Raw genomic sequence first — 26,129 nt, forward strand, 5'->3', positions numbered from 1 at the left:
AATATGACTTGAAAAGTCTTCCAGAGCTTCATTTAGCATCGTCCAACTCCATCCAATGATTTGCCTGGAACTAATGTTGGAAATCCTTGAAGGAATAGTCTTTTAAATTCTTATTGCTTTTTACTCAAGAATCCTGGGATTCCACTTAAAATTCTTATTTCAGCCAGAAGTGTGAACTTATACCTTTTAGTGATGTTCCGATCTAGAATGACCTACTTTCTAACAAATTAAAAAATAACAACATGAATACCCTGTTACTATCCCAGGTAAATTGAATGATGTCAATGACAATGTTAATCACTTATTTTGAAAAAAAGTTTATTTATTCCAAGGTACTTAATTTCTGTTTTATGTTCAACTCATATGAGATAGCAAATGTGTTCCATTATAGTTATATGAAAGCGAAATATCAGAGAAAAAGCCATGTGCTGATAGATCCACATGTACTTTCTGCCTCTTAGGAGCTCACATCAGAAGGACTGATCGAATGCTGAAATAGAAAATGTCAGATATTGTTAATATCTTGTTCCTATATCCTTTAACAAAAAGTAACAGTACCAAGTCCTGATTAAACCATGATATTCCTTTCCTAGTATGTACTAGTATGCACACAGATAATAAATACAGTATATCTTTAAATAAAGGATGGACCTAGAAGACCAATTAGGAAAGTTCAGTAGGAAGCTTTAGAAGTCTGAGAGATGTAGAGGTCAATGAAGCCTGATGCTATGTCACCTGGTCTCCAGATCTATAACAAATGATGCATTTTAAATCCAAAACCAGGGCTCATTTTTCACACATGATATGTGAAGGGTATAAACTAGATGAGCTCTAGAGTCTGTCCATTATCTAAATCTGCTATCTATGAACCATTACTCTCCAGGAAAACACAATGCACAGCTGTTGAGGCAATGATTTTACAAAGAAGAGGAACTGGGATAGAGCAATGGGTTTTTCTCATAAAAATTGGTTTCCTTTTCTCTCATTCAAATAAGAGATTATAATCTCCTAAATGAGATGCCATTAAATGAAGATGGAATGTTGACATTCAAAATGGGAACCTCTATCCACAGAATTTCTGGCCTTTACCTAGAGAAGAAAAACCAGGCTCAGCCACTGCTCTGGTCTCCCAGAGCCTTATTCCTCTTCTGCAAAATGAAAAGATTAGGAAAAGTTTCTAAATTGTGCATACTATTTGAGCCAGTGTTATTACTGCTAAGTCTACATGTAAGCAGAGGAAAATGTCCTTTATGTTCAAAAGTATTTAAAGAAGTTTGTAGTGGTGAAGAATTGAGAACAAAATGAAAGCCCATTAATTGGGGAATGGCTGAGCAAGGTATGGAATATGAATATTATAGAATAGCATCATGTTGTAAGAAACAATCAAGGATATGGTTCTCAGAGAAACTTTGGAATACTTTTAAGAACTGATGTATCATAAAATGAGTAGAATCAAGAAAATAATTAATATAATAACAGTAAAATTGCAAAAACAACTCTGAAAGACTTAAATACTGGGATCAATACAATTCTAGAGGATTCAAAATGAAACATCCTATACATTTTCTGACAGAGAAGTGATAAACTCAGAGTATAAATGATTGAGACAATTTATGGATTGGATTGACCAATGGAGAAATTGTTTTTGATTGACCCTACATTTTTATGATAAAAATTCATTTTACTTTTCTTTTTCAATTGTGTGTGAGAAGATAAAGAGAAAAGGCATATTTGAGCTAATTTTTAAAAATTTAAATAAAATTCAAGTCATTAACGTACAAGTCATATGCATCCTTGTTCACTTTCATCTTCCTAGTCAAGAATTCAGATTTTCATCTCCAGACCCAGTGTTTTAATTCATTATAACACTAGTTAACGTAAAAGGTGGGGAAATGTAAGGAAAATCCCAGAGAAAAGTAGGAAACTGCCCTAAACATTGAAACCAAGCAAGAAGTGCAAACAAGATAATGATGTATGCTTAAGGAAAGAGGAGGCAAACAGTAATATCTTCCTAGTCAAGAATTCTCACTTACTACAAACATTACAAGTTATCCTATAAGAACATAAGTGACTCACCATTCATATTGTCATATTTGAAATCAAGTCACATGACTATTTTATATCTAGCATCCTTTCTACTACATTAAACCAGATAACATCATCAAAATGGCCTTCAATTTTGTGAAAGAAATAGTACTTAATAGATCCAATGAATGAAAACAACATTCACAAAATGCCAAGGAAAGTATATATTCACCTAGGATAAGTCAATATTAATCTTAAAAGAACTTTTTTTTTTTATTTTTGAGGTCTCAAATAGTAGCATATCATATGTATAAAATGATCAATTTATAAATGCTACATTGTACAAGTTGCATTTTTTTGTCATTATCAACTTTAAAACACATACCTTTCTCCTTTGTAGAGTAGCTCAAATCCTTCCTTGATTTTATTAAAAGGTAACACATGGGTTATTAGCTGGTCCAAATCAAATTTCTTTGACATGAAATCAGACACTAGTTTTGGGATGTCATCTTTGCTTTTCCATCCTTAAAAAATTAAATATTAGCATTTTACTATTTATATAGTTTTTAAAAATCAGTCAGCTAACAAATAATTATTTAGTGCTTATTATGTACCAGGAGTGGATTGGGGGCATCAAGGAAAGCAATGAGTCTCTGCCTAAAGACTTCACATTTCCATGGTCCTGCAGAGCGCTAGATGGATTGGCTTGGCTAGGCAGGACTTACAGAATAAATGGCCAAGAATTGCACAGGATGAGAATGCGTGTATGTGATTTACTGAAGGTGATAGAGTGGGTAACATTTGAATTCAGATCTTCATCTCCAGACCCAGTGCTTTAATTCACTATGGCACTAGCTAACTTAAAAGATGGGGAAATATAAGGAAAATACCAGAGAAAAGTAGTTTCCTAAAAGTAGGAAACTACCCTAAACATTGAAACCAAGCAAGAAGTGCAAACAAAATGATGATGGATGCTTAAGGAGAGAAGAGGCAAACAATAATATCTGACTGAAACTAACAGCCTAGTTGGGGATTGAAGGCAAAATAATAAAAAGTTTTTACATCTATGACAATCACCAAAGCTTCTTTCTGTGAAGTCTGACATGGTTTGTAAAAATTAAATATAATTAAATTAATGTAAATTAAATATGTAAAAATTAAAACTTACAAATGAATAATGGAGGGATAAGAGGGGTTTTTTTTTTTGTTTTTTGTTTTTTTTAGCTGTTAAATCAAATTTTTAGACTTTTCTGTGCAATCCAATGTTAGAGAGCTGTCCCCATAAGAAGGGAGACCAATGCCATCTGCTGGAAGATAACAGACCTGCAATGGGCCAAAAGAATGAAAACTCAACCCTAGGAAACAGGGACAATGCACCAATGCTGAAATGGTCATTTCCTCCTGGAAGCTTGGAAGTACTCCAGCAGGAAAGATAGCAATTGGAAACATTGATGGGAACCAGTTACTGGTGATACTGGTTGAGAACAAAATTATACAAATCTCTTAAGGGAGAAAGCTTTTTTGGTTTTATTTATCACTTTGGTTTTATTCCTTGGACTCACATGCAAGGTCTTAAATTTTCATTGATTAGTAAAAATAAACAAAAGTATGAATGCCTGAAGTTTGTATTTTTTGTTCAGTAAAACAACCATTTGGTCATGTATACATATAATTTATACTCTAACATATTTAACGTGTATTGGTAAGGTGTAGTTGGTGATTAGCCTTTGGGCATATCATATACTAAATTTCCCAGAACATCTAGGTGGAGATTTGAGTCACAGAGATCACCAAATTATAATCAGGATATCCAGTTTAGAGAAACTGTAAAATTCTCAAGGGCAGGAATACTATAAATACTTTACTTATTCATATACTGAACTCAGAGAATGTCAGAGCCTCAATAACAAAGAAAAGTAGTTAGAGAGTATTGTTAGTTAAATTTTCATGTAGTTTACTTTACCTTTTCTCCCATTTTATCATTTATTTCAAAGAAGTACTACTTGTAGAGGAGTATAGTCATTAAGGCAGCTAGATGGCTAAGTGGATGGAGTCTGGGGTCTGGAGTCCGGAAGGTGTTAGGTCAAATATGACCTCAGACAGCTAGTAGCTATGTAACTCTGGGCAAATTATTTAATTTCTGTTTGTCTTAATCCTCTGGAAAAGTAAATGGCAAACTACTCTAGTATCTTTGCCAAGAAAACCCCATGAACCATTTTAGACAGGAGTGAACAACATGGGTGCAGAATATTTCCTATGATGTCAGACTTGGTTAATGCATTATTTTGGTGAACTTCCCAACTGCCTTTCTTTTTTCTTCTTTGCTATGGAGGATAGCTCTCTACCTAATCTCCATTTAGAAAATATACTTAGGAGTGAAATGGAGGTAAAAGAAATCAATAAAAAATTAACATACAAATTACTTATAGCCAGAGAAATATCTTCTAGGGAAAATATTTCTATGGACTAACTCAAAATGAACTAAACCTTTTGAAAACTTGAGTTAGAAAAGATAATATTGAGATAGCAATCAGTATAAGTATAATTATTTCCCCCTTTTTGATATCCTTGTTATACTTCTCATTTTGTTCTCTAAATGTCACTTGAAGAATTTCCTTCTTTCAATTTATCACTGACATGCTTCTTAAAATATTATGAGATCATAGAAGGAAAAGTATGAGAGTGTCAAGTATTTTCTATTTATCTATCAATATTCTTCTCATTATAAAAAATGTCTCCATATCTGTGACCCCTCTTCTGATTTAAGTTCCCTATATACATTTCTTTCCTGTCTCTGCACCTCACTCTGTGAATTATCATTCCTTATTAGAATAGAAGTTCATTATGCTCAAAAAGTTATCAAACTGTACATACCCTTTGATCCAGCAGTGTTGCTACTGGGTTTGTATCCCAAAGAGATCTTAAAGAAGGGAAAGGGACCTGTATGTGCAAGAATGTTTGTGTCAGCCCTCTTTGTGGTGGCCAGAAACTGGAAATTAAGTGGATGCCCATCAATTAAAGAATGGCTGAATAAATTGTGGTATATGAATGTTATGGAATATTATTGTTCTGTAAGAAATGACCAGCAGGATGATTTCAGAAAGGCCTGGAGAGACTTATATGAACTGATGCTGAGTGAAATGAGCAGGATCAGGAATTCATTATATATTTCAACAACAATACTATATGATGACCAATTCTGATGGATGAGGCCCTCTTCAACAATGAGATGAACCAAATCAGTTCCAATAGAGCAGTAATTAACTGAAACAGTTATACCCAGTGAAAGAACTATGGGAGTTGACTATGAACCACTATATAGAATACCCAATCCCTCTAATTTTGTCCGCCTGCATTTTTTATTTCCTTCACAGGCTAATTGTACACTATTTCAAAGTTTGATTCTTTTTGTTCAGTAAAACAACCATTTGGTCATGTATACATATATTGTATTTAATTTATACTCTAACATATTTAACGTGTATTGGTCGATCTGCCATCTGGGAGGGGGAAGGAGGGGAAAAATTGGAACAAATGGTTTGGCAATTGTCAATGTTGTAAAATTACCCATGCAAATATCTGGTAAATAAAAACTATTAATTAAAAAAAAAAAAGAAAAAAAAAAAGAATAGAAGTTCCTTGAGAGAAGGGAATACCTTTCTTTTCCCTTTCCTCTTTTCTCTCTCCTTTCCTCTCTCCTCTCCTTTTTCCTTCTTTCCTTTCCTTTCCTTCTTGTATTTGTATGGCCAATGCTCAGTACAATTCCTCACACATTTCCTCCCATTTCTTAATCACATACCTCCAAAAACACATCCTTTCCAGGTTCGGCCAGTGAATAACAGCATGGGATCATAGGTGAGCATTTTAGATGATGGAGGAGCTCCTACAACCACACTAGTCCCATAGCTCATATGGCAGGAAGCCAGGGCATCAACCTAATGTGTAAATGAAAGAGAAAAAATGTGTTTCTTATACTATCAGAGTAGAAAAGGGATCTTTGTTTTGATCCATTACTATCAATTAGTCTCTGAAATTAATGAACCAACAAATTTCTTTTCAGCGCTTACTATTTGCTAGGTACTGGGCTAAATAATGAGTATGCCGAACATGAAGTGGTTCCTCCTTTTCAGCCACCCTACATTCAAGTGGGGGAGGAGGGGACGAAGGTGACATGTTCACTTATAAAAAATCTAGAAAGTCAATAATTAGAGATAATTTCTATGTTGGGTGGGGAAAAGGTGCTAGTAGCTGGGAAATCAGGAAAAGTTACATGAAAAAATGCTGAATTTAAGCTGAGATTTATGAAGACTTTGCACTTCTATGAAGCAAAGGCAAAGAAAGAGTCCATTCCAGGCTTGAGGAATCATCTGTTAAAAAATTAAAATTCATGTCTTTAAAAAATTAAGCCACATGCTTACATAATTTTAATTTCTTGCAAAATCAAACCCATTTTAAAAGACCTTGGTCTTCCCGCTATAAAAATTTTCCTCCAGAAGACAGGAAACAAAGAAGTCATGGGATCACAGATTTAGAACTAGAAAGAACTCTAGGATTATTTGAAAGTATGCTCCTCATTTTATAGATGAAGACACCGAGGTTCAGAGAGATAAGAAGTACTCCTAGGGTCCCAAAGTAGCCTGTGGAAGAGTCAGGATTTAGATTCAGGTACAGTGGGTCAGAGTTCAGCATATTTTCTACAGCACCAGGGTGGGATTTTTTAAAATTTCATTTTCTCAATATTTCCTTCCTTTTTGCCTTTCTTCTCTTCTTCCTTCCCTCCTTTTCTTCTTCTTTCCCTCCTTCCCTCCCCCTTTCTTCCTTCTTTTTTTCCTTTCTTCCTTTCCTCCTTCTCTCCCTCTCTTTCTCCTTCCTTCCTTCCTTCCTTTCCTCCCTCACTTCTTCCTTCTTTTTCCCTCCTTCCTTGCTGTATTATCTCTTTCTAGCAGAATATAAGTTCCTCAAGAATAAGCACTGCCTCACTTTTGAATTTAGAATTCTGAAAACTAACCCTATATTTGAACATGCTTCCTTAATTCTTGTTGGGAAACTGAAACTGACAAACTCAGTTTTTGTCAGGATAAAATCTGTGTCCTAAGAACGTTTTAAATAAATTGAATTATTGAGAAGTAAAGTCTATCATTGCTCATTGACCATTTACCTGAGCCCCTCCAAATCCTCCATTCTTGCTGACTACTTACCATGGTTTCAAGGCGCCCAACAACCTCAAAGGTGTATCCAACAGAATCATTAGTCATTTCACTCAATACTTCATTGATGGGCTTTGTGTAGTCCTTAGGGTTGATGCACTCAGTGGCTCCTACAGCCTTGGCTTTGTCAAATTTGTCTTTGTTAAGGTCAATTCCAATGATCCTGGAAGCACCAGCTGCTTTACAGCCCATAATAACTGAGAGACCAACTCCTCCCAGCCCAAAGACAGCACAAGTAGATCCAGGAGTGACCTGTGGTGATGAAAAAATACAGCAGCTTAGTAATTAATGATTGTAGCAATAAAGATGAGATGATAGTGAGTCTGGAATATTGGAAAACATGAAATCTACAACACAACTAGCTTATTGTAGCCACTAATAAAATGATTCTAATAGTGACATTTTCAAAGTATTAAAAACATAGACAATTCAGATATCAGAGATGGAGTAATCTACATTCTATCTGTTGCCTCAAAAATTTTCATGAAAGGAAAACATATGTGGTTACTTATGGAAGAAGAACTCATAATCATATTGTTACCACAAGTAACTTTACTTAAATTTCCATCAGATAGCCCTTGATTTCCCTATTCCAATAGTCTCTATTTCTGCCCTTTTTTATATTTACTCTGAATATATTGTTTCCCATTATAGAAGTTAAACTCCTTTAGAACCGATATGATTTCACTTATTAATTACTCTTTATATTTTCAGGCTCTAGCTCACTGCCTGGTGTATAGTAAGCCTTTAATAGCTGCTTGTTAATTAATTGGCTTCTGCTTGTCACAATATTTCTACAGATCCATGACTTCAATGATAATGGTATTCCTATGTTGTAAATAACAGCACAACTATAATTGATCATTCTGTCAGATTCTTGCCCATATCTTTTTATTAAGTCTGTATGCAAAAAAAACTGTCTAATACCCTGAAGAACTTTAAGTAGGCCTGTTTACATTCAGTGTATACTAGTATATTCTTTCAGCTGTCTATAATCAATATTTCTCACTTTGCTAATCATAAACTGTCTCAGTGCCATCTTTTTACACTAATATGAGACCCAAGTGAAGAAGATACAATACATTAAAATAAAACTAATATTAATAAAGCTTCAACTACATGGAATACAACAAACAGACAGGAAAATAGAAAGCAAAGGAGTTGTAGTAATTCTGATAACAAATAATTTATTCTTCAGTTACTCTGGGATGATCTCAAGCTGTTTTCTAGGATTAAGAAATGACTAGGCATTAACGTTGGATTGTCCAAAAAAGATGGTTCATAAATAAATAATTGGTGTATATATAAGGCCAAAACTTTTGGAACAGCTTTAGGAAAATCTAATAATGGGATTTGAAAAAAAATCTTCACTCTATTATATTGTTTAGAATAGAATGTAGGAAATTTTGAAACAAAATTATGCCTCATTTTTTGGTGGCACTGTCTCAGCCAAACTGGATCACTAGCTATAGCAAATGAGTTGAGATATTCACAAAATACAATTTTTTGGACCTCCTTCTCAAATAGCAACTAGCTCAAGACCCCAGTTTAGTGAATTATCTAATTGTCTACTATCATTCATCTTAATATTCTACTTCATTAATATGTTTCATAGATACCATATAGCTTTATTACTTTGAAGTTATTGAGGAGGAAGGAAGAAGTCCCATCTAAATTAACAGAAAATATCAATTACAGAATATTTTAAAAGACTATAATTTCAGTGGTAGAATCTATGTAGTAGGAATAATCTCTTAAAACACTATCCCATGATGAGTAGATTAGCTTGAAAGTGTCCTTAAGAATTTATTAATTCAGAGATTAAGCCTGGGACAATTGATATTGATTCTTGGTGTCTTCCAAAAGACACACAGAAAAGAAGGCATAAAAAAGTCACCAGATCTTCCCTTGTAGTTATGATAGACAAGACAACTGAACTAATGCTATGTCCTTGATAAATAGTCTTTCCCTGCTGGGACTAAATTAATCTCTCTTTGTTAACTGCTAGATTTTCTACAAATGTTTTATTTCACTCCAATTCTGAGCAGGCAATATCATAGATTTCATTAAGATCTGAAATTTCTAGGGATTGTGGTCTGTGGGGCATGGACTTTGAAAACCCAGGGCTAGATCCATGGGTCAGCTATAACCAGAATGAAGATTATATTAAGCTATAAAATTGTCAACATTCTAGATTTGCCTTCTTTCTACAAAACTAGGCATTTACTGTGAAGAACCCTAGAGGAATAGAACATCCTACAAAGAGAGTCCAGCCATAACAATGTTGAGCCCAGTGTCCTTGGGAAAAAGAAAATAAGAGATACAAGCTGAAAAATATTAAGAAAAGAACTCTCCATACGTTGGGACATTTGTAGTTATGTGCAAAATATGATCAAAGGCAATAATCTGAGTGACTGGTAAAGATGCTTGTATATGATTGTTTGCTTCCTCCTTAAAATTATTGTTCAAGATAAGCTCAAGATTCAACAAGATCACTTGTTGAAATGAGAATTTTCTTGATTGAAAAACAGAACCAAAGAGTGCTTGTGAGACCAGATGTGGTTTGTGTTATTTCTTAAGCCCCCCAAATTGAGCTAACTCATGAAGGAAATTATATTGAATTTGTATCAAACTTACCTTTCCTCATCTAACAAGCTACAACAGTAAAGAAAAGAAAACAAAACAAGTATATAGGAAAATTTCTGGATGGCATTTATGTTTCTAAGAAAGTCACAGTCCAATACTGATTAATAAGTTGAAAAGGTTGTCCAAATGCCAAAAGCAATATTCTGACGATTTGACACTTACTCAAATGTTATTTAAAAAAAAATTAGAATAAATAAAATCAAAAAAGAAAATCCAGGGCCACTTTACCAGTGAGACCTTGGTATAGTACTTTTTACTTACTACTTTCAAGTTCAGGCAATTCTGTATTGCAATGTTCTGAGTAACACCACTCCTCTCATTTCATAGCTTTTTAATATGCTTCTCGCTTCCATTTTCTCATTAGACTATAAATACCCATCGACATTGTACAAAAGCAAACACAGAAGTATTTGTGTAATGAAGACACCCCAAAGTAATGTTTCTTACTGCCTTTAAGTTCACTCTTTAACCAACTTCATATGCTCCTTCATTTGTTTCTCCAAGGAGAATGTGAAATTCATCCTTCCACTTTAAGGAATGTTGCTTCTTTATTCTGGTTACACTGATATTGAAAAAGCTCAGATTCTGTAAATTCATTAGTATATCCATTTATTCTACCCAAGTCAGCTAAGTGGTAGAATATATAAAATGCTGGATCTGGGGCTCAAATCTGGCCTCAGAAATTTACTAAGTTGTGTGAACCTCTGCAAGACATTTAACTGCTATCTGCCTCTAACACGTACCTCTCCAAATTTCTGTAAAGATTAAATATTGTAAATGTTTAACGTAATTACCCAGCACATAGAAGGTACTTCATAAATGCTTATTACCTTTCTTTCTTATTCATCATTATATTATCATCATCGTGTATCAATACCCAAATTGAGATTTATAGAGTACCTAACAACTCTATTGCTTAACACCTTATGTCCCAATGTTTCACACTCTCACTCCAGAAAGAGATAACTACCATATTAGGATAACTATCATTTTGCATTAAAAAAAAATGTTTTCAAGGGGCTGCTGTGGCAAACTAATTCAAAATTAAATGGTCAAGCTACTGGTGATGAGATTTTCTGTATCCAGGTAGGCAGGCCTTTGGATAGTCAGTGTATTGGTAGGACAGTACTAGAAACATAGTAAAACCTATCAGACCTTGAGCTTTGTTGATATAGCTCTTAAGAACCCATAGCAAACTCCTAAATAAGGAGAGGCTTTGGAATAGACTGGATGGAAGAAATTTTTAGTTTAAAACAATTATTCTTATTGTGCCCAACTTATGCAAAAATATAATATTGTGAGAACATAACAGGAAATTTTGTTATGTATTCTTTTCATTTTCTAAACCATATTTCTGACATAACAGAAACCTATTATAGGTGTTGACTCCTTCATTAGAATATGAACTCTTGTGGGGCAGGGATTATATTTCATCTGTTTCCCCCATATTTTGCTCATAATGACTACTGAATAAATTTTTTTCACTTATTTCTTCCCTCAACTCATTGATTATTCATGCATCCATGAACACATTTCTTTTATGACACATGGGAATTCATCCAAATCATTAACATATATTAGACTGTTTATAATGCCAAAATCATCAATAAATAAAAAATAAGAATTTCAGTTTTTGTTTATATTTTCAGTTTTTGTTTATATTTGTGGAAATAAAGGCATCTGGATAATTACCTGGATTTGTTTATTCTTCTGGTATTTGGTATTTTACAGAATAGCTGAGTATACATTGTAGTTTGAACTTTTAGCATCTATATATATACTTATTATGCTAAGAAAAACATTTTTCATAAGAATTAAGTCTTGCACATCCTTACCTGGGCAGTTTTCACTGCAGCCCCATAGCCAGTGGAAAATCCACAGCCAATCAAACACACTTTCTCAGGAGGAGCAGCAGCATCAATTTTAGCCACTGAACTTTCCTCTACCACTGTGTATTCAGAGAAGGTACTAGTGTTCATGAAGTGATAGACGGGCTTCCCTTTGCAGGTAAATCTGGTTGTACCATCTGACAAAACTCCCTTTCCTGAAACACTATTCAATATATAAAAAACACCAATAAATGAATGAAGCTTAAATATTAATTTAGTAATGGAACAATTAAAATGAAATCTCAGTAGAAATGACACTCACTCGGCCTTCACACACAAATTGCCATTAGGATTTTTGCAGGAGGAGCATTTTCCACACTGTGGCAGAAAGAGTGGGATGACTTTATCTCCTATAAGAGAAAAGATTAATATGTGAAACTTTGCTTAGGAACTACCTTTGAAGATAGCCAAATTAATAAAGATTTTGGGGGGCATTTATCATATGCTTGGCACCCATGATAGGTGCTTGGGGATTGTGGGTGTGTTTGGAGTAATATAAAGAAGTACAAAATGTAGGCTCTGTCTACAAGAAACCGGCCTCTGGGGTAGAGTCAATTCTTCCATGTTGTGGAAATGCTCATTTTATTTCTTTAAGTTTGGAAAAAAATAAAACTTAGATAAGCAGCAGAACTGATATTTAACATTTAGGTCCTTAGACCTCAAGTTGATGCTCTGATTATTTAGTAGAACAAAGCAAATTAACAAATGAAATAAGTACAAATAGCCTAAAATGGTCTCTGTTTGGGGGTGGGATAATTTCTAATCAAGGCTCTAATAACTAATGTGCAGCTTAATCAGCCAATTAATAAATTGTATTTAGGCTGATGAGAGAGAGAGTTAATAAAAGAGAATTCATACTCCAGGCACCTGAAGCTACAAATTAATGTGAGATGGTAGAATTTCTCTGAGGAATGTTACACAATTAAAGAAAACTATTTCACAATTTATATTTTTAGAGAATTTGAGATGTTGAATTGCCTGCATAGTTACCTAACAAAGATATACTAGAAACAGAATATGAATTCAGTTCATCCTGACACAGAAGCTAACCATTCATTTTTCTACCACTATCCATTATTTCTCAGAGGCATAACAGCCCCAAAGATGAGTCTACACCCTGATTCCTTTATGAAATGTGAACACCTGTCTTATTGAACCTAGAATGGAGTTCAGTGATAGGAAAAACAAAAAATGTTAGCCTCACAGAGGCATCTAGAGATTGAAATGGATCACTTAATTTTAATTGGCCCAATTTCCTTAACTGTAAAATGGATAATAATACTTCCTAGCCCTCAAGGATCAAAGATAATATTTGTAAAGCACTAATAACAATTTCTGATACATAGCAAGTACTTAATAAATGCTTTTTCCTTCCTCCCTTTTTACTTCTCTCTCTCTCTCTCCCTCCCTCTCCTTCCTTCCATCCCTTTTTCCTCCTTCCTTCAATCCTCCCATCCTTCATTTTTTTCCCTTTTACCTTAGCCAGAAGCTGCTCATGGAGTAGAGGCTGGGGCAGGGAGAGGGAGGAAAGAGAATTATCAAGTCTATGCTTCTGGGGAGACATACATTATAGACAGATAGGAATAAATAGAGACGGTTCCCTAAGTGGAGTGTGGGGTGGGGAGGAAGTAGTTTCAAAGAGTGTGACCCCATCAACAGAAAAGAAAATAAGAGCAAGATGGAGACTAGTCCCTGAGAACCTAGCTGAATAGTCTGACCAACAAACCCTAACCCCAGGAGAAACTACAGGATCTCTGTAAGAATAAAAGCCTTCCAGACCCAGTGTTGTCAGTACAGAACTGCCTTTGTCAAATGTGTAGCTTATTATCACTATTATACTCTAAGCCCAAACCAACTCTTACTATGGACAACATTGTGTCTGTGGGAAAGTGGGCCCAGGTTTATGGGCAAAGCAAGGATATATTATGCTTACTTTTCTTGCTCTTACCTTTGAGTAATTGCCTAACTCAACATTCCTCAACCTCAGAAAGTTCTTAATCTTTTTTCTATCCTAAGATACTTCAGAAATCTGATAAAGACCATGACCCCCTCTCAGGATAAAGTTTTTAAATGTATAAAAGAAAATATATAGAGAATTACAAAGGAAACCAATTACATTGAAATACAATTTCTTGTGCAAACTTTTTTTCATTTTATGATGTTTTGGAAGTTTTGTTTTGTTCCATAAATTTAAAAGAAAAGAAATACAATTATCAAAAATTGTTTTCGAAAAACAATAGACCCAAGGGTTAAAAACTGCTGTCTCACCTGGTTTCACTGTAGTGACACCTTCCCCAATACTCTCTACAATCCCAGTTGCTTCATGTCCCACAATTACAGGAAACTTAGTGGTCATTGCTCCGCTGATTGCATGGTCATCTGTACGACAGATCCCTGTGGCCAGGATCTACAAGGAAAGAGAAAAATTGCTGAACCTGGGGGGGGGGGAGGGTAACAGGATAGCTTGTGCATAACAGGAAGGGATTATTTAGATCATTCTTAAATGAAATACAGTTTATACTTAAAGACAATCCTCTTATCATGAAGATTTCGGTGCTTTCCATTGCATTGGGTACTTTGCCAATATAAAGTTCTTGAGGACACTTTGATCATGAGGGAACATGACTCATCAGGACAGTGACATATTACATGAAGTGATATGCAGTGCTCAAATGGAGGAACCAGCCAAGATGTGAACATCTGACTAAAGATCTACATGATTTGCTAATTTTTAATTTTATGTCACATAACATTTTCCCTTGGTATGATCTCAAGGGATAGGTCAGAGGAAAGTGAGCTTTTTCTGAGAGCTCTTACTAACACTAATTATCCCAGTGGTAGGCTTAAGATCTATTTGTCACAAAGTTGGCAAGCTGCAAAAGATTGTTTGACATCAAATGCTGTTTTAAAATAACAGCAAAGTTAAATTGAAATTTATAGTGGTTCTAAACTCTAGAGGCAATGCAAAAGGCTTTGGCTTAGATCATTGGAGGATGAATCATGGGAAGTGGTCAGAAAAGGACATAAAAAAGGTCTCAGAAAATTGGTCATTACTCAAGGTACACAGGTAAACCTAAATTTTTTTATGAGAAGATAGTATAAATTGTGTTGTATGATTGTATTTCAATTTATTTTTACTTTAAAATTTAAGTATATTACATTGTAAGGGATATGAACAGACAATTCTCAGATGATGAAATTAAAACTATTTCCACTCATATGAAAGAGTGTTCCAAATCACTACTGATCAGAGAAATGCAAATTAAGACCACTCTGAGATACCACTACACTCCTGTCAGATTGGCTAAGATAACAGGAAAAAAATAATGATGAATATTGGAAGGGCTGTGGGAAAACTGGGACACTAATACATTGCTGGTGGAGTTGTGAAAGAATCCAACCATTCTGGAGAGCGATTTGGAACTATGCCCAAAAAGTTATCAAACTGTGCATACCCTTTGATCCAGCAGTGCTACTATTGAGCTTATGTCCCAAAGAAATACTAAAGGGGGAAAAGGACCTGTTTGTGCCAAAATGTTTGTGGCAGCCCTTTTTGTAGTGGCTAGAAACTGGAAACTGAATGGATGCCCATCATATGGTATATGAATGTTATGGAATATTATTGCTCTGTAAGAAATGACCAGCAGGATGAATATAGAGAGGCTTGGAGAGACTTACATCAACTGATGCTGAGTGAAACAAGCAGAACCAGGAGATCATTATACACTTCAACAACAATACTGTATGAGGATGTATTCTGATGGAAGTGGATTTCTTCAACATAGAGAAGAGCTAATCCAATTCCAATTGATCAATGATGGACAGAATCAGCTACACCCAGAGAAGGAAAACTAGGAAATGAGTGTAAACTGTTTGCATTTTTTGTTTTTCTTCCCAGGTTATTTTTACCTTCCAAATCCAATTCTTCCTTTGCAACAACAACAAATTCGGTTCTGCACACATATATTGTATCTAAGATATACTATAACATATTAAATATGTATGGGAATGCCTGCCATCTAGGGGAGGGGGTGGAGGGAAGGAGGGGAAAATTCAGAACAAAAGGGAGTACAAGGGATAATATTGTTTTAAAAATTACCTATGCATATATACTATCAAAAGATGTTATAATTACAAAATTAATAATAATAAAAAAAAGTTTGGCTTTTTTTTTCTTAGTAGAAGTTTGAGTTTGGTAAATAGCATTGCAATTTCTTAAAAACAATCCCACCTGCTCACTCATTTAATTCTGGAATCAACTCATGCATTTTCTGTGTATATACAAGATATAGACATACATATGTGTGTCTATATATGCATGTATTACATATATGTATATTTATGTATGTATTGCTGGATGAACTCTTCAAGGTTAGGTTTTCCATTAAATAAAGAATAAGTTTCATGCAGGATTAGGACATGATGCATTCCTCATCCATTTGGTTATTCTGTGTAAATCATTAGGCCAAACTCTTTGGAATGATTACCTACCTTTTCTTGGAGGTTTTACAATTTTCCCGGGTTCAGAGAATACTTCATAATGGAAAGGAATATTTAGAAGGTCTTATTATCTTTAGGGATTCCCTTGAATCTTTAACTTGAGCAATATTCTGGATCTCCATAATGGCAATGACCAACACTCTAGGGAAGCATACATCTTCCTGTTTTATAACTCATTTGATATTAATGATAAGATTGTATTGGAGGAATGGGGAAAAAGAAAGACAGAGACAGAGAAAACAGAACAGAAGAAAGAGAAGAGGAAAGAAGAGAAGGGGAAAGAAAAGTAGCTTACCTCCATTGATGGTTTTTTTCTTTATATCAGGAACCCCATGTCATCATGGGATAATAATCCCAACAAATGTTTAAAATGGTATTAATTTAGGTGTTGACTGATAGCATCACTTAAAACTTTGGGTCAAGTCTCGCCTTTGACCTATATTGGCTATCTGAATTTATCCCTATTTAACTCTGTCTCTAAATTGTAGAAGTGCTAATCTGAATTGGAAAATTGGGGGTTGGAGGGAGGACAGTTCCCTATAAGGTCTTTGATACTTTTTTGACAGTTCCCTATAAGAAAGAAATCTCAGGCCTTTTCTTAGGAAAAAAAAAAACCAAAATTAGGATTGTCAGTACCTTAATTCGAACTTCACCAGCTTTTGGTGGAGCAACTTCTACTTCCTCAATAGAAAAAGGTTGTTTCAGGCCCCATAATACAGCAGCTTTGCATTTAATTACCTAAAAAAAATGACAAGAACATATTTGTGTGACATATTCACATACCCATAAACCTTGGCCTCTTATTAATTTAAGCATGGAAAACTCCATTGCAAGAAGGGAATGATTAAACAAAGTATGGTATATGATTGTGATGGAACCATATTGTGGTATAAGAAATAATGAGCTCAATTATCTTGGAAACACATGAATAGATTTGTACAAAATAATGAAGTGAAAAGAACAGAACCAAGACAACATTGTACATAGTAATAACAATATTGTTTTAAGCACTTTGAGCCAAGTGACATATGAAGGAAGATACTATCTACCTCCAGAGAAAGAAGTAATAAATAGAAGTGTGGAGAGAATGATTTTACATATACATATATGTTTATACATATAAATATACACATATATGCACATATTTGTATCTAACATAACCATCTCTAGGATGAATTGGAGAGGAAAAAAAAGGAAAAAAAGAATTCATATGATAACTTTATTATATATTTAAAAGAAATAGTGGGGACAACTAGGTGGTACAGTGAATAGAGCACAAGCCCTAAAGTCAGGAAGACCTAAGTTCAAATCTCATCTCAGTCACTTAATACTTCCTGGCTGTGTGACCCTGGGCAAGTCACTTGACTCAGTTGCGTCAGCAAAAAAAAAAAAAAAAAAGTAATAGCAAGTTGCAGTTTTATGCACAAACATCTTTTTTTTTATTACTATTATTCTGTTATGGAAATTCTTATTTTATTCCATAAATTTAAAATAAAATGAATAATTTTTTTTAAGAAGAAGCATTCTATCAGAGTGGACTACTCAGATAACCTTCCTCAAGACCAGGATTTTTTCTGTGCATTGCAAGTTACAAAACTACTACAATTCTAGAAATATATGTCCCTTTGAAGGCTGGAGACATTGGCATGAAAAGAATTTGGTAGAAAGGAAAAATGAATACATAATTTTCAGTAAAACCGTTAGTTCAGAAGTGTAGGAAAGGATAAAGTTGCAAATCAGAAACACCTTAGAATTGCTAAACCTAGGAGCTATCTCTCAGGGAGGGCTGGTCTACCAGCCAGCAGCTGCTACATGCAAAGGATTCATCCCACATCTACCCAAATAGAACTATCACTTCCTCCCTTCTTTATGTCCCATTAGCTGACATAGTATTTCACCAGTTAGGGATTCAGTTGGGTTAAAGGGAATCTTCTTTTTAAAATGCAAATACTTACTTTTAATCACTAACATATTAGAGTTAAACATTTATTAAGTGCCTACTATATGCTAGATGATATGGTGTTAGAGATAGAAATAGGCAAAAAAAAAAAAAAAAAAAAAGCCAAAGAGCTTACACAGAGAAAACAGAAAATACCTGGTGTGTGGGGGAAAAAAAGTCAGAAAAGTTCAAGCATAGTACTGCCACATGAGAAATAAGGACAATTTTAAACTTTTCTCCCTGTTTAAATGGAAGGTTAAAAGTCCATAGCTTCATTCCACAATAAGGGGGACAGAGAATGATGGTGGGGTGGAACCCTAAGGCTGATGGAATCTTGCATTATGAGATTTTTCCCTATGAGTTTCCTAGGGGAAAAGTCAGAGATGCCCCAAGACAGCGCAGTAAGGTGAATTCCCTCAATCAGCTTTCTTGCCTCCTAGCTTCCAGCAAAGATCAGCATCCTTGGAGGAACTGGGCTTTTGCTTGCAGAATGTTAACAGCTATTTTTGCACCCTGACACCTTTTGTAGTAAAGGATGGTCCAGGTGGGTTACTGTGTGGGAGACACAAGGGCAGCAGCGTGAGAGAATTGATGACTGAAGTCTTACTGAGAGGTGATTTAGGAGAAAGAAGGAGTCTGAAACTGAGATAGGAAGAAACTTTGCCTACTTTGGAATTTTACCAAGGCCGACCCTACCTATTTGAAGCAAGCAAGCTGGCTGATGTCAGAATCAACAGTTAGTCACTTAGTGTTCATTCTTCCTAGTTCTTGAGGTGCAGGGGTATGTGCTGCTGGTAGATGCTTGAATCCCTGGCCATCATCTTCAGCCATTTTTCTAGTCCTTCTGTCTCCTCATCCACTTCAATAAGGATTTCTATTTGTCCTTGGTCTTAGTGATATTTGTGCCCATGAAGGTTATGTGGTGCATTAAGACACAAATGGTGCTGAATGGACTACAAGACAATACATTCCCGGAAGAAAAGAATTAGAGGGAAATGGCAGGTATACTAAGAGATGCTTAGATCTAGTTTTAGTGTCTTCAGAATTAGTTTTCACATAGAAGGGAGTTACTAGGAAATTCTGGGATGTAAAGGGAAAGAAATGAACAAAAATAAATGAAAAACAGCCCTTCAAAATCCAAAGCATCTGTAGAGACATTTCCCCCCCAAAAAATAAAAGAGTAGAAGGAGAAGGCAGAAGGGATGAGACATCCAAGCTAGATCCCCCCTTAGCAAACAGGTGGGAAAATGTGGAAAAGACAGGCATATGGAGGATCTGCATAAACATTTCTCATGGAAGAAAGTGCTCCTCAGAGCAGCCACTATGGCTTGCTTTCTATGCTGGTCCCAAGAGAGCTAACCCCATAGTTCCTTTCCTGAAAGGTGAGAACCTTTGCTGCCTGTGCCCTGAAAAATCTCTCATTGTAACCCTGGGTAGACAAGTTTAAGATTAGCTGAGATTTAAGGGCAATTAGGAGATCTGCTCATAAGTCCATAAACTTCATGTTAGTAATTAATTCACAAAAAGATGGAATTCAGAAAAGCTTAAGTTAACTCGTGAAAATTAGCATAGGAGTTAAGGGTGCAGTTATCAGATTCATCTAAATTTTACATTAATCAGCTAGTCTCAAAATTAACCAGATTCAGATGTTCCTAGTACATCCATCCATCAAACTCATTCTCAACGTTTCAAGTCCTAAGATTATATTTACGAACACTTCTGATTTTCAAACATTATCTGTGGCATAAAAGGAATTCATGAAGAAAAAATACTTTTCAAATAATAGATCTATGTCAAAATAAGAGAATAATTGACTAACTAAACTGATTGTACTTCAATTATAGCCTTGGTTCTATAAACAGGTGTTTCAACCGATGTATAAAAAACTTATTTGGTCCTTTAAGATATTCTTGTATTCTAGTTCTTCTAGACCTCTACCAAAAGAAGTAAATACTGAAAATCTTTTTGAACTGAATCCAATCTCTGATATTTAAGCATCTTTTTTGTTTTGGCAGGGGAAAAAATACTACTTTGTGTAGTTTAGAAAAGCATTGAATTGCTCTTAGACAAATCACTTAAACTCCCTGAGCTGCAGTTTACTAACTTTTGAAACGAGATCAATAGAACTGCCTCTCTTGGTTTTAGATAGTTGTTTTTAGAACTATATTTAATGTCTGAGAAAGCTTTGCAAAATCTAAAACTCTCCCAATGGTTCTCAACTTAGGGGTTTATGATTGTGTTTTGGGAAGTTTATTACATTTCGATAAAAAATGTTTATCCTATGTATTTTTTGTTGTCCATTTAAAAATAGCATTCTGAGAAGTCCATGGGCTTCAGACACGTAAAGAATCCACCATACACACAAAAAAAAGATTAAGAACCTCTTTCCTTTCCACATGCTCAGTTATTTTTTTTTTGCTTACATAAACAAGTCTCAAATAAGAGCCATCCTTACTTCTTATCCTCATATAGATAATTGATAAAAAAAAAAAAATCATATCCTTAAGTAACCTCATAGGCATGCCCAGTCTTTTGGTGCTGTTACAGTTTTGATTTCTACTTTTTGCATCACATCACTTAACTATCAGAATACAACAGTCAGAACAGAAGGTGTTAACATTCTAGTGAAAACAACTTAAAATACATTCCTTCAGTCTTAGAGAAAGGACTCCTTTCTCTATTATCATTCCATTTATAGGTTCCATTTTCATCCTATAGCAATTGGAAGTTCTAATACATAAAACATATATATATATATAATTTATTTATTGTTTATTTATATATACAATATACTACAGAGACAGACAGACAGACACTAAATGTTTGCCTGCTAAGGCAAACCTATTCTAAAAATTCACTTCCTTAAATTCAGATGCTAGAAGGTTGCAATGTTACTCTTTTCAACAGTTTGTGATGAAGATACAGAAATCTTTTGCTTACTTTTCCTGCAGTGCTCATCTTGCCTCTCTCTCTTAGCTCTGTCCTTCAATAATCCTCTGATCAATGTCTCAACTTCCTTGTGTGAGAACTAGCATGCCTTCAGATAAATATTCTATTTCAAAGCAACGCCTTCAAAAATATGACTCACAGCCCTTAAGTTCTTCCTCTCATGATTTGGTCCCACCCCTTGAAATTATGAAATTTTTCAAGGAAAGAAAAAAAAAAGAACAACCAATATTTGGTGCATCTAAAGGAACTAAGATTTTAGAATTAATGGTAAAGAATAATGGAAATACCTTTTTTACTTTTATAGCTACGTGAAGCCAAAACTATTCAGACCACACCCTAAGAACTTAAAAACACAAGCATTTTCTTAATCAATTTTTTTTTCCAAAGTATCAGATATTAAGAGTAGTTTCCTCTTGTTCTGTTGTAGTCATCACCACAAGCCCCCACTGATGGACAATAATATATAAAAATGCATTTTATATATTATTTATATATATTTATATATGACGGACAAAAATATACGGACAATAAGATTTTTGAACATATGACTATATATGACTGTATTAATGTGGTGCAGTCCTTAGAAAGGATATAGCAATAACCCTAAGGCCACCTGGCTTTGAGAGTGATGTAATTGGAAATGATATATTTCTTCCCTTAGGCTATCCTGCCCCAATTTATTCTATATGAGAGGATGCTGAACTCACAAATATTGCTGGCTGTTAAATAAGTAATAACAGGGTTTCTGAGACTAATGACTAACAGTAAAGAGGTGTTTAAATTGACACAAACACAGAACAGAATTAGGTGTCTGCCACTTGATCTAGTGACATTTCAGGCCTAAAAACACAATTCTGGAAGGTTCCCCTCATACACTGCCCAGAGAATCATGAGTACTGTACCTTCACACGGGTCAGAACCAGACCACTCCTCAGCTTCACTTCTTAGCCATATAATTAGCATATAAATTACATGAAGTACTTGTTTTCTCTAAATTTTCCCCAAAAGTTTATCATCCTAATCCTGATTTTTTGCTAACTTCTTTTGGAACTTATCCACTTTGATTGGCATTACAGTTATAATAAACTTTGCTCCTTAACTTGGAGATGGGTCCCAGCCTGCAAATTCTTTTGATATACACCAGTCTGGAATCTCATTTGGGGAGCTATGTGGGCCAAGTCAGCCAAAAAGTTGAGATACTAAAAATTTTAAGTCTCCACATTTGAATCTAATTAGTAATAAAAACAATAATAACTCATTAATATTTATATGGTGGTTACTATGTGCCAGGCACCATACTAAGTATTTACGGTGATTATCTCATTTGATCCTCACAACAACCCTGGGAGGGTAGATATTTTACTACTTTACATGTGAGGAAACTGAGGCAAACAGGGTTAAGTGACTTGGCCAGGATCATACTGCTAGTAAGTGAATCTAAGGCTAGATTTGAACTCAAGTCTGTCTGACTCCAGGTGGCATCTCTATTTATTGTGCCACCTGCAACCAATTTCATTAAGATTGGGGAAAGATGGGATATTACGCAGGCTCATCTGGAATTTAAAGCAGTTTGATCTAGCTTAGGCAACTAGCTGATGCAATGGATGGAATACCATGCCTGAAGGCCAGAAGACCCATTTTCCTGAGTTCAAATCTGGCCTCAGGCATTAGCTTTGTGATCTTGTACAAGTCACTTTACCCTGTGTGCCTCAATTTCCTCATCAGTAAAATGAACTGGAAAAAGAAATGAAAAACACTCCAGTATTTTTGCCAAGGAAATCCCAAATTGGATCACAAAGAGTCTGAAAATGTCTGAACAATAGCAGCTCAGGCTACCTCCATAAGTGGATCCCTTATTGCTGGGATCCACTGATAGATATACCCTTTGTGTGTGCTCTGACTCCATTGATAGCTCTTCAGAATAGGTTACACTGAAATTTTTAAAGCTGCACTTGCCAATACAATAGCAGTTTATTTGATACAAACTCTGCTAGTTTGCTAGAAACCATAGTTAGATCCAGAAACCATGTGATGGATCATATCTGGGTGACCCCTAACTCTCTCTTTCCTCAAAGAGTTTGGGACCTATTTCCTGTTCTTCCTTTTCCACTCCAGCTTTTGGCTTATGTTAGGGGACCCCCAAGTACTTGGGGGTGTCCTCTCAATCATCTTGACTTCCCAATTCCTCAGTTTTCTTAACTGTTTTGATCTATTCCCCACTTCCTTGGAGTTTATTAGAGTATTGAGAAGGTCAGACTTAAGTTTTAGGAACCTTGTACTATTCCATTCCGTATTCAATATCCCACATGTTTATGTGAAATATTGTGATCATACTAATATATAAGCCAACCTATATGCATTTGGTCAAAATAGACTAATGGTTTTATGTGTGATCAACAGTGTTTTTAAAATGAAGGCAGCTCAAACCCAAAATTTCTTGCAGAGAGACAGACAGACAGACACAGACAGAGACAGACAAAGAGAAACACACACAGAGACAGAGAAAATGAGAGAGACAGATGGAGACACAGAGACACAAACACAGACAGAGAGAGAAACAAAGGCAGAGACAGAAGATAAAGACAGTGACAGAGACACAATCAAAGAAACAGAGATGGTGACATGCAGAAAGAGACAAAGTAAGAAAGAAACAGAGAGAGTGACAGAGAGGGAGAGAGAGACAAAAACAGAAAGAGACAGAGACACAGAGAAAAATACAAGGAGGTAGAGGCCACTTTATGAAAATGGAAATAAAAATTAATCTTAGCAACTGAAAGTTGTTTGTTCATGAGCAAAGGTTAGTGCCAACATGGGTGGTGTTAAACAAATAAGGATTTAATTGAGATATTTTCTGTTGACAAACTGGCAAAGCTAACTAGCACTTTGGACATTTAAGGTCTAATACAAAAATGGGGAGGGGTGAATGAATTCTACAGAAACAATATTTAGCCTTTCTGCTGAATAATTTTAAATTAGAATAACTTACCCTCTTTTAAAGAAGGGTTCATAATTATGGGAATGAATTAATAAGTAAACAATAATTAAGCACTTAGTATGTAAAATCAACTATGCTAAACATTAGGAATACAAAGAAAAAAGTCAGACATTTCTTGGTCTCAGAAAAATCACCTTTTAAAGTGGGAGACAGGGGCAGCTAGGTGGTGCAGTAGATAGAGCACCAGCCTTTAATTCAGGAGGACCTGAGTTCAAATCTGACCTCAGACACTTAACACTTCCTAGCTGTGTGACTCTGGGCAAGTCACTTAACCCCAGCCTCAGAAAAAAATAAAATAAAATAAAATAAATAAAATGGGAGACAATTAGATGGGAGTTATCAGTTGCAATTTATATGGAAAGATCCCATTGTCCTTAAAGTGCAGAAGTGAAGCAGATGGTAATATCTCCTTTCATGCTCATATCAGTTTCTAACATTGTACTATTTGACAATGCCCAGGCCTTAGGTGACAAGAACTTTCTTTTCTGGGCCTTTAGTCATTGTGGTTGTAACATCATCAAGGGCAGTTTCCAGATGCAACTCCATAGGAGTTCCTTCCAAGTATGATGGTAAAAGGCAATGGAAATATTAAGGCCCCTGAGTTCAGGGTTCTTGGCTGTCTCCATGAGGTAGGGAGTATAGTTTGACTTACCTGACATAGGCTGCTTCCTGGGGATCACATTTTTTAAATATATATATATATATATATTGGTAACTATTTCAAGACAATTGATTTCCTTTGTATTTATGTACATTTTATTTTATGCATTTGAAAATAAGGTATTCATTGGCTTTCCTAGACTGCTAGATATTTCTATGACACACAAAAAATTAAGAACTCTTGCATTAAGAGAATAAGCTAAAGGCTAAGCTGAAAGATCTGAAAGGACCAATCTGTTTTTCCAGCCATCCCTGTTTTGGCTTCCTCTCTCTGTTGTGGCCTTTGGAGAAGATGGATTCAATTATATATTTTATTCGGTCTTTCAGTCATTTGCTATATTGCCCAATCACCATTCAAACTCTGCCAAATCTCAGGCCTGTGGTAATTGTACCACAAATGCTCTTTGTTCCTATTCCCATACTACAAAATGACATGAGGAAATCAAGGGAACTTCCCCAACTAGGTCTGCTAAAAATTCACATCATCCAATCTCACCAAGGCCCTTTTTTACTATGTGACAATCCTTTTATTCTTCCCTATCTCAATCATACTACTAGCTGTAGCTATTCCAGAATTTATCCCTATACAGAGCCTATGTCTATGTTTACTCCCTTTTGTCTCCCCCTGAGATGAAGATCTTGCTTTTTTTTTTTTTTTTTTTTTTTTTTTTGCTTTACTTAGAAAAATAGAAGATTTCCATGATGGATGCCTTCTTCATCCCTACATCACACCTCAAAATCATTTTATAAGATTCTATCCCATTCTCATGCTTCTCTGCATCTTATTTCTAATCTTGGGAATGAAGTGGCACTTCTCCTTGCAAAAGGTAACCCCCAAGTTTTTGTTTCATAGTTTCCTACCTCCTATGAGAGCTTGTCTTTTGATTGACTCTTGCTTTCATTGTCACTTTTATTTATTGGCTCCTTTTCTGCTGTCCACAATCCCCACCCTGATCTTAATCATGCTAAACACAGATGAACAAACAAACATCAACTATCAAATCTTGTTTGACCTTGCCATCCCTTCAAGCTACTTTCCTGCATCTTTCTTCTATTTCAGTGAATCACAGAAAATCAGAGTTGGAAGAAAAGCTATATCCAAAAGAAAATCTCCCTTTACCACAAATCTGACAAAGTGAGGTCTTTTACTTGCAGCTGCCTCTTTAGGCAGAATACCTATTTTTCTTAAATCCAGTTGCTTTTCTTTCTGAACCTTTACTGACTTCTGACACTGACAAACATGCCTTTCCAGAGTGTCTCTCTTTCCTTGGCTTCCATGACATTGCTTTTGCTTCAGATTCATCTTCTCCTTTACCTTC

The 26,129-nt window shown here is 35.1% G+C and overlaps 1 protein-coding gene across 1 annotated transcript; it reads right to left on the reverse strand.

Moving 5' to 3' along the window:
- Positions 1–299: 299 nt before the first annotated feature.
- LOC141545627 (all-trans-retinol dehydrogenase [NAD(+)] ADH7) lies at positions 300–21,242 on the reverse strand. The gene is made up of 9 exons (XM_074272749.1): positions 21,147–21,242; positions 16,904–17,005; positions 14,036–14,174; positions 12,030–12,117; positions 11,714–11,930; positions 7,224–7,484; positions 5,825–5,960; positions 2,411–2,549; positions 300–490 (listed from the first exon to the last, which is right to left on the reverse strand). The coding sequence occupies exons 1-9, from the start codon at positions 21,162–21,164 to the stop codon at positions 466–468; spliced, it is 1,125 nt and encodes a 374-aa protein (XP_074128850.1). The 5' UTR covers positions 21,165–21,242; the 3' UTR covers positions 300–465.
- Positions 21,243–26,129: the final 4,887 nt, after the last annotated feature.

The sequence above is a fragment of the Sminthopsis crassicaudata genome, chromosome 6, assembly GCF_048593235.1.
Source record: "Sminthopsis crassicaudata isolate SCR6 chromosome 6, ASM4859323v1, whole genome shotgun sequence".
In the NCBI taxonomy this organism is placed as follows: domain Eukaryota; kingdom Metazoa; phylum Chordata; class Mammalia; order Dasyuromorphia; family Dasyuridae; genus Sminthopsis; species Sminthopsis crassicaudata.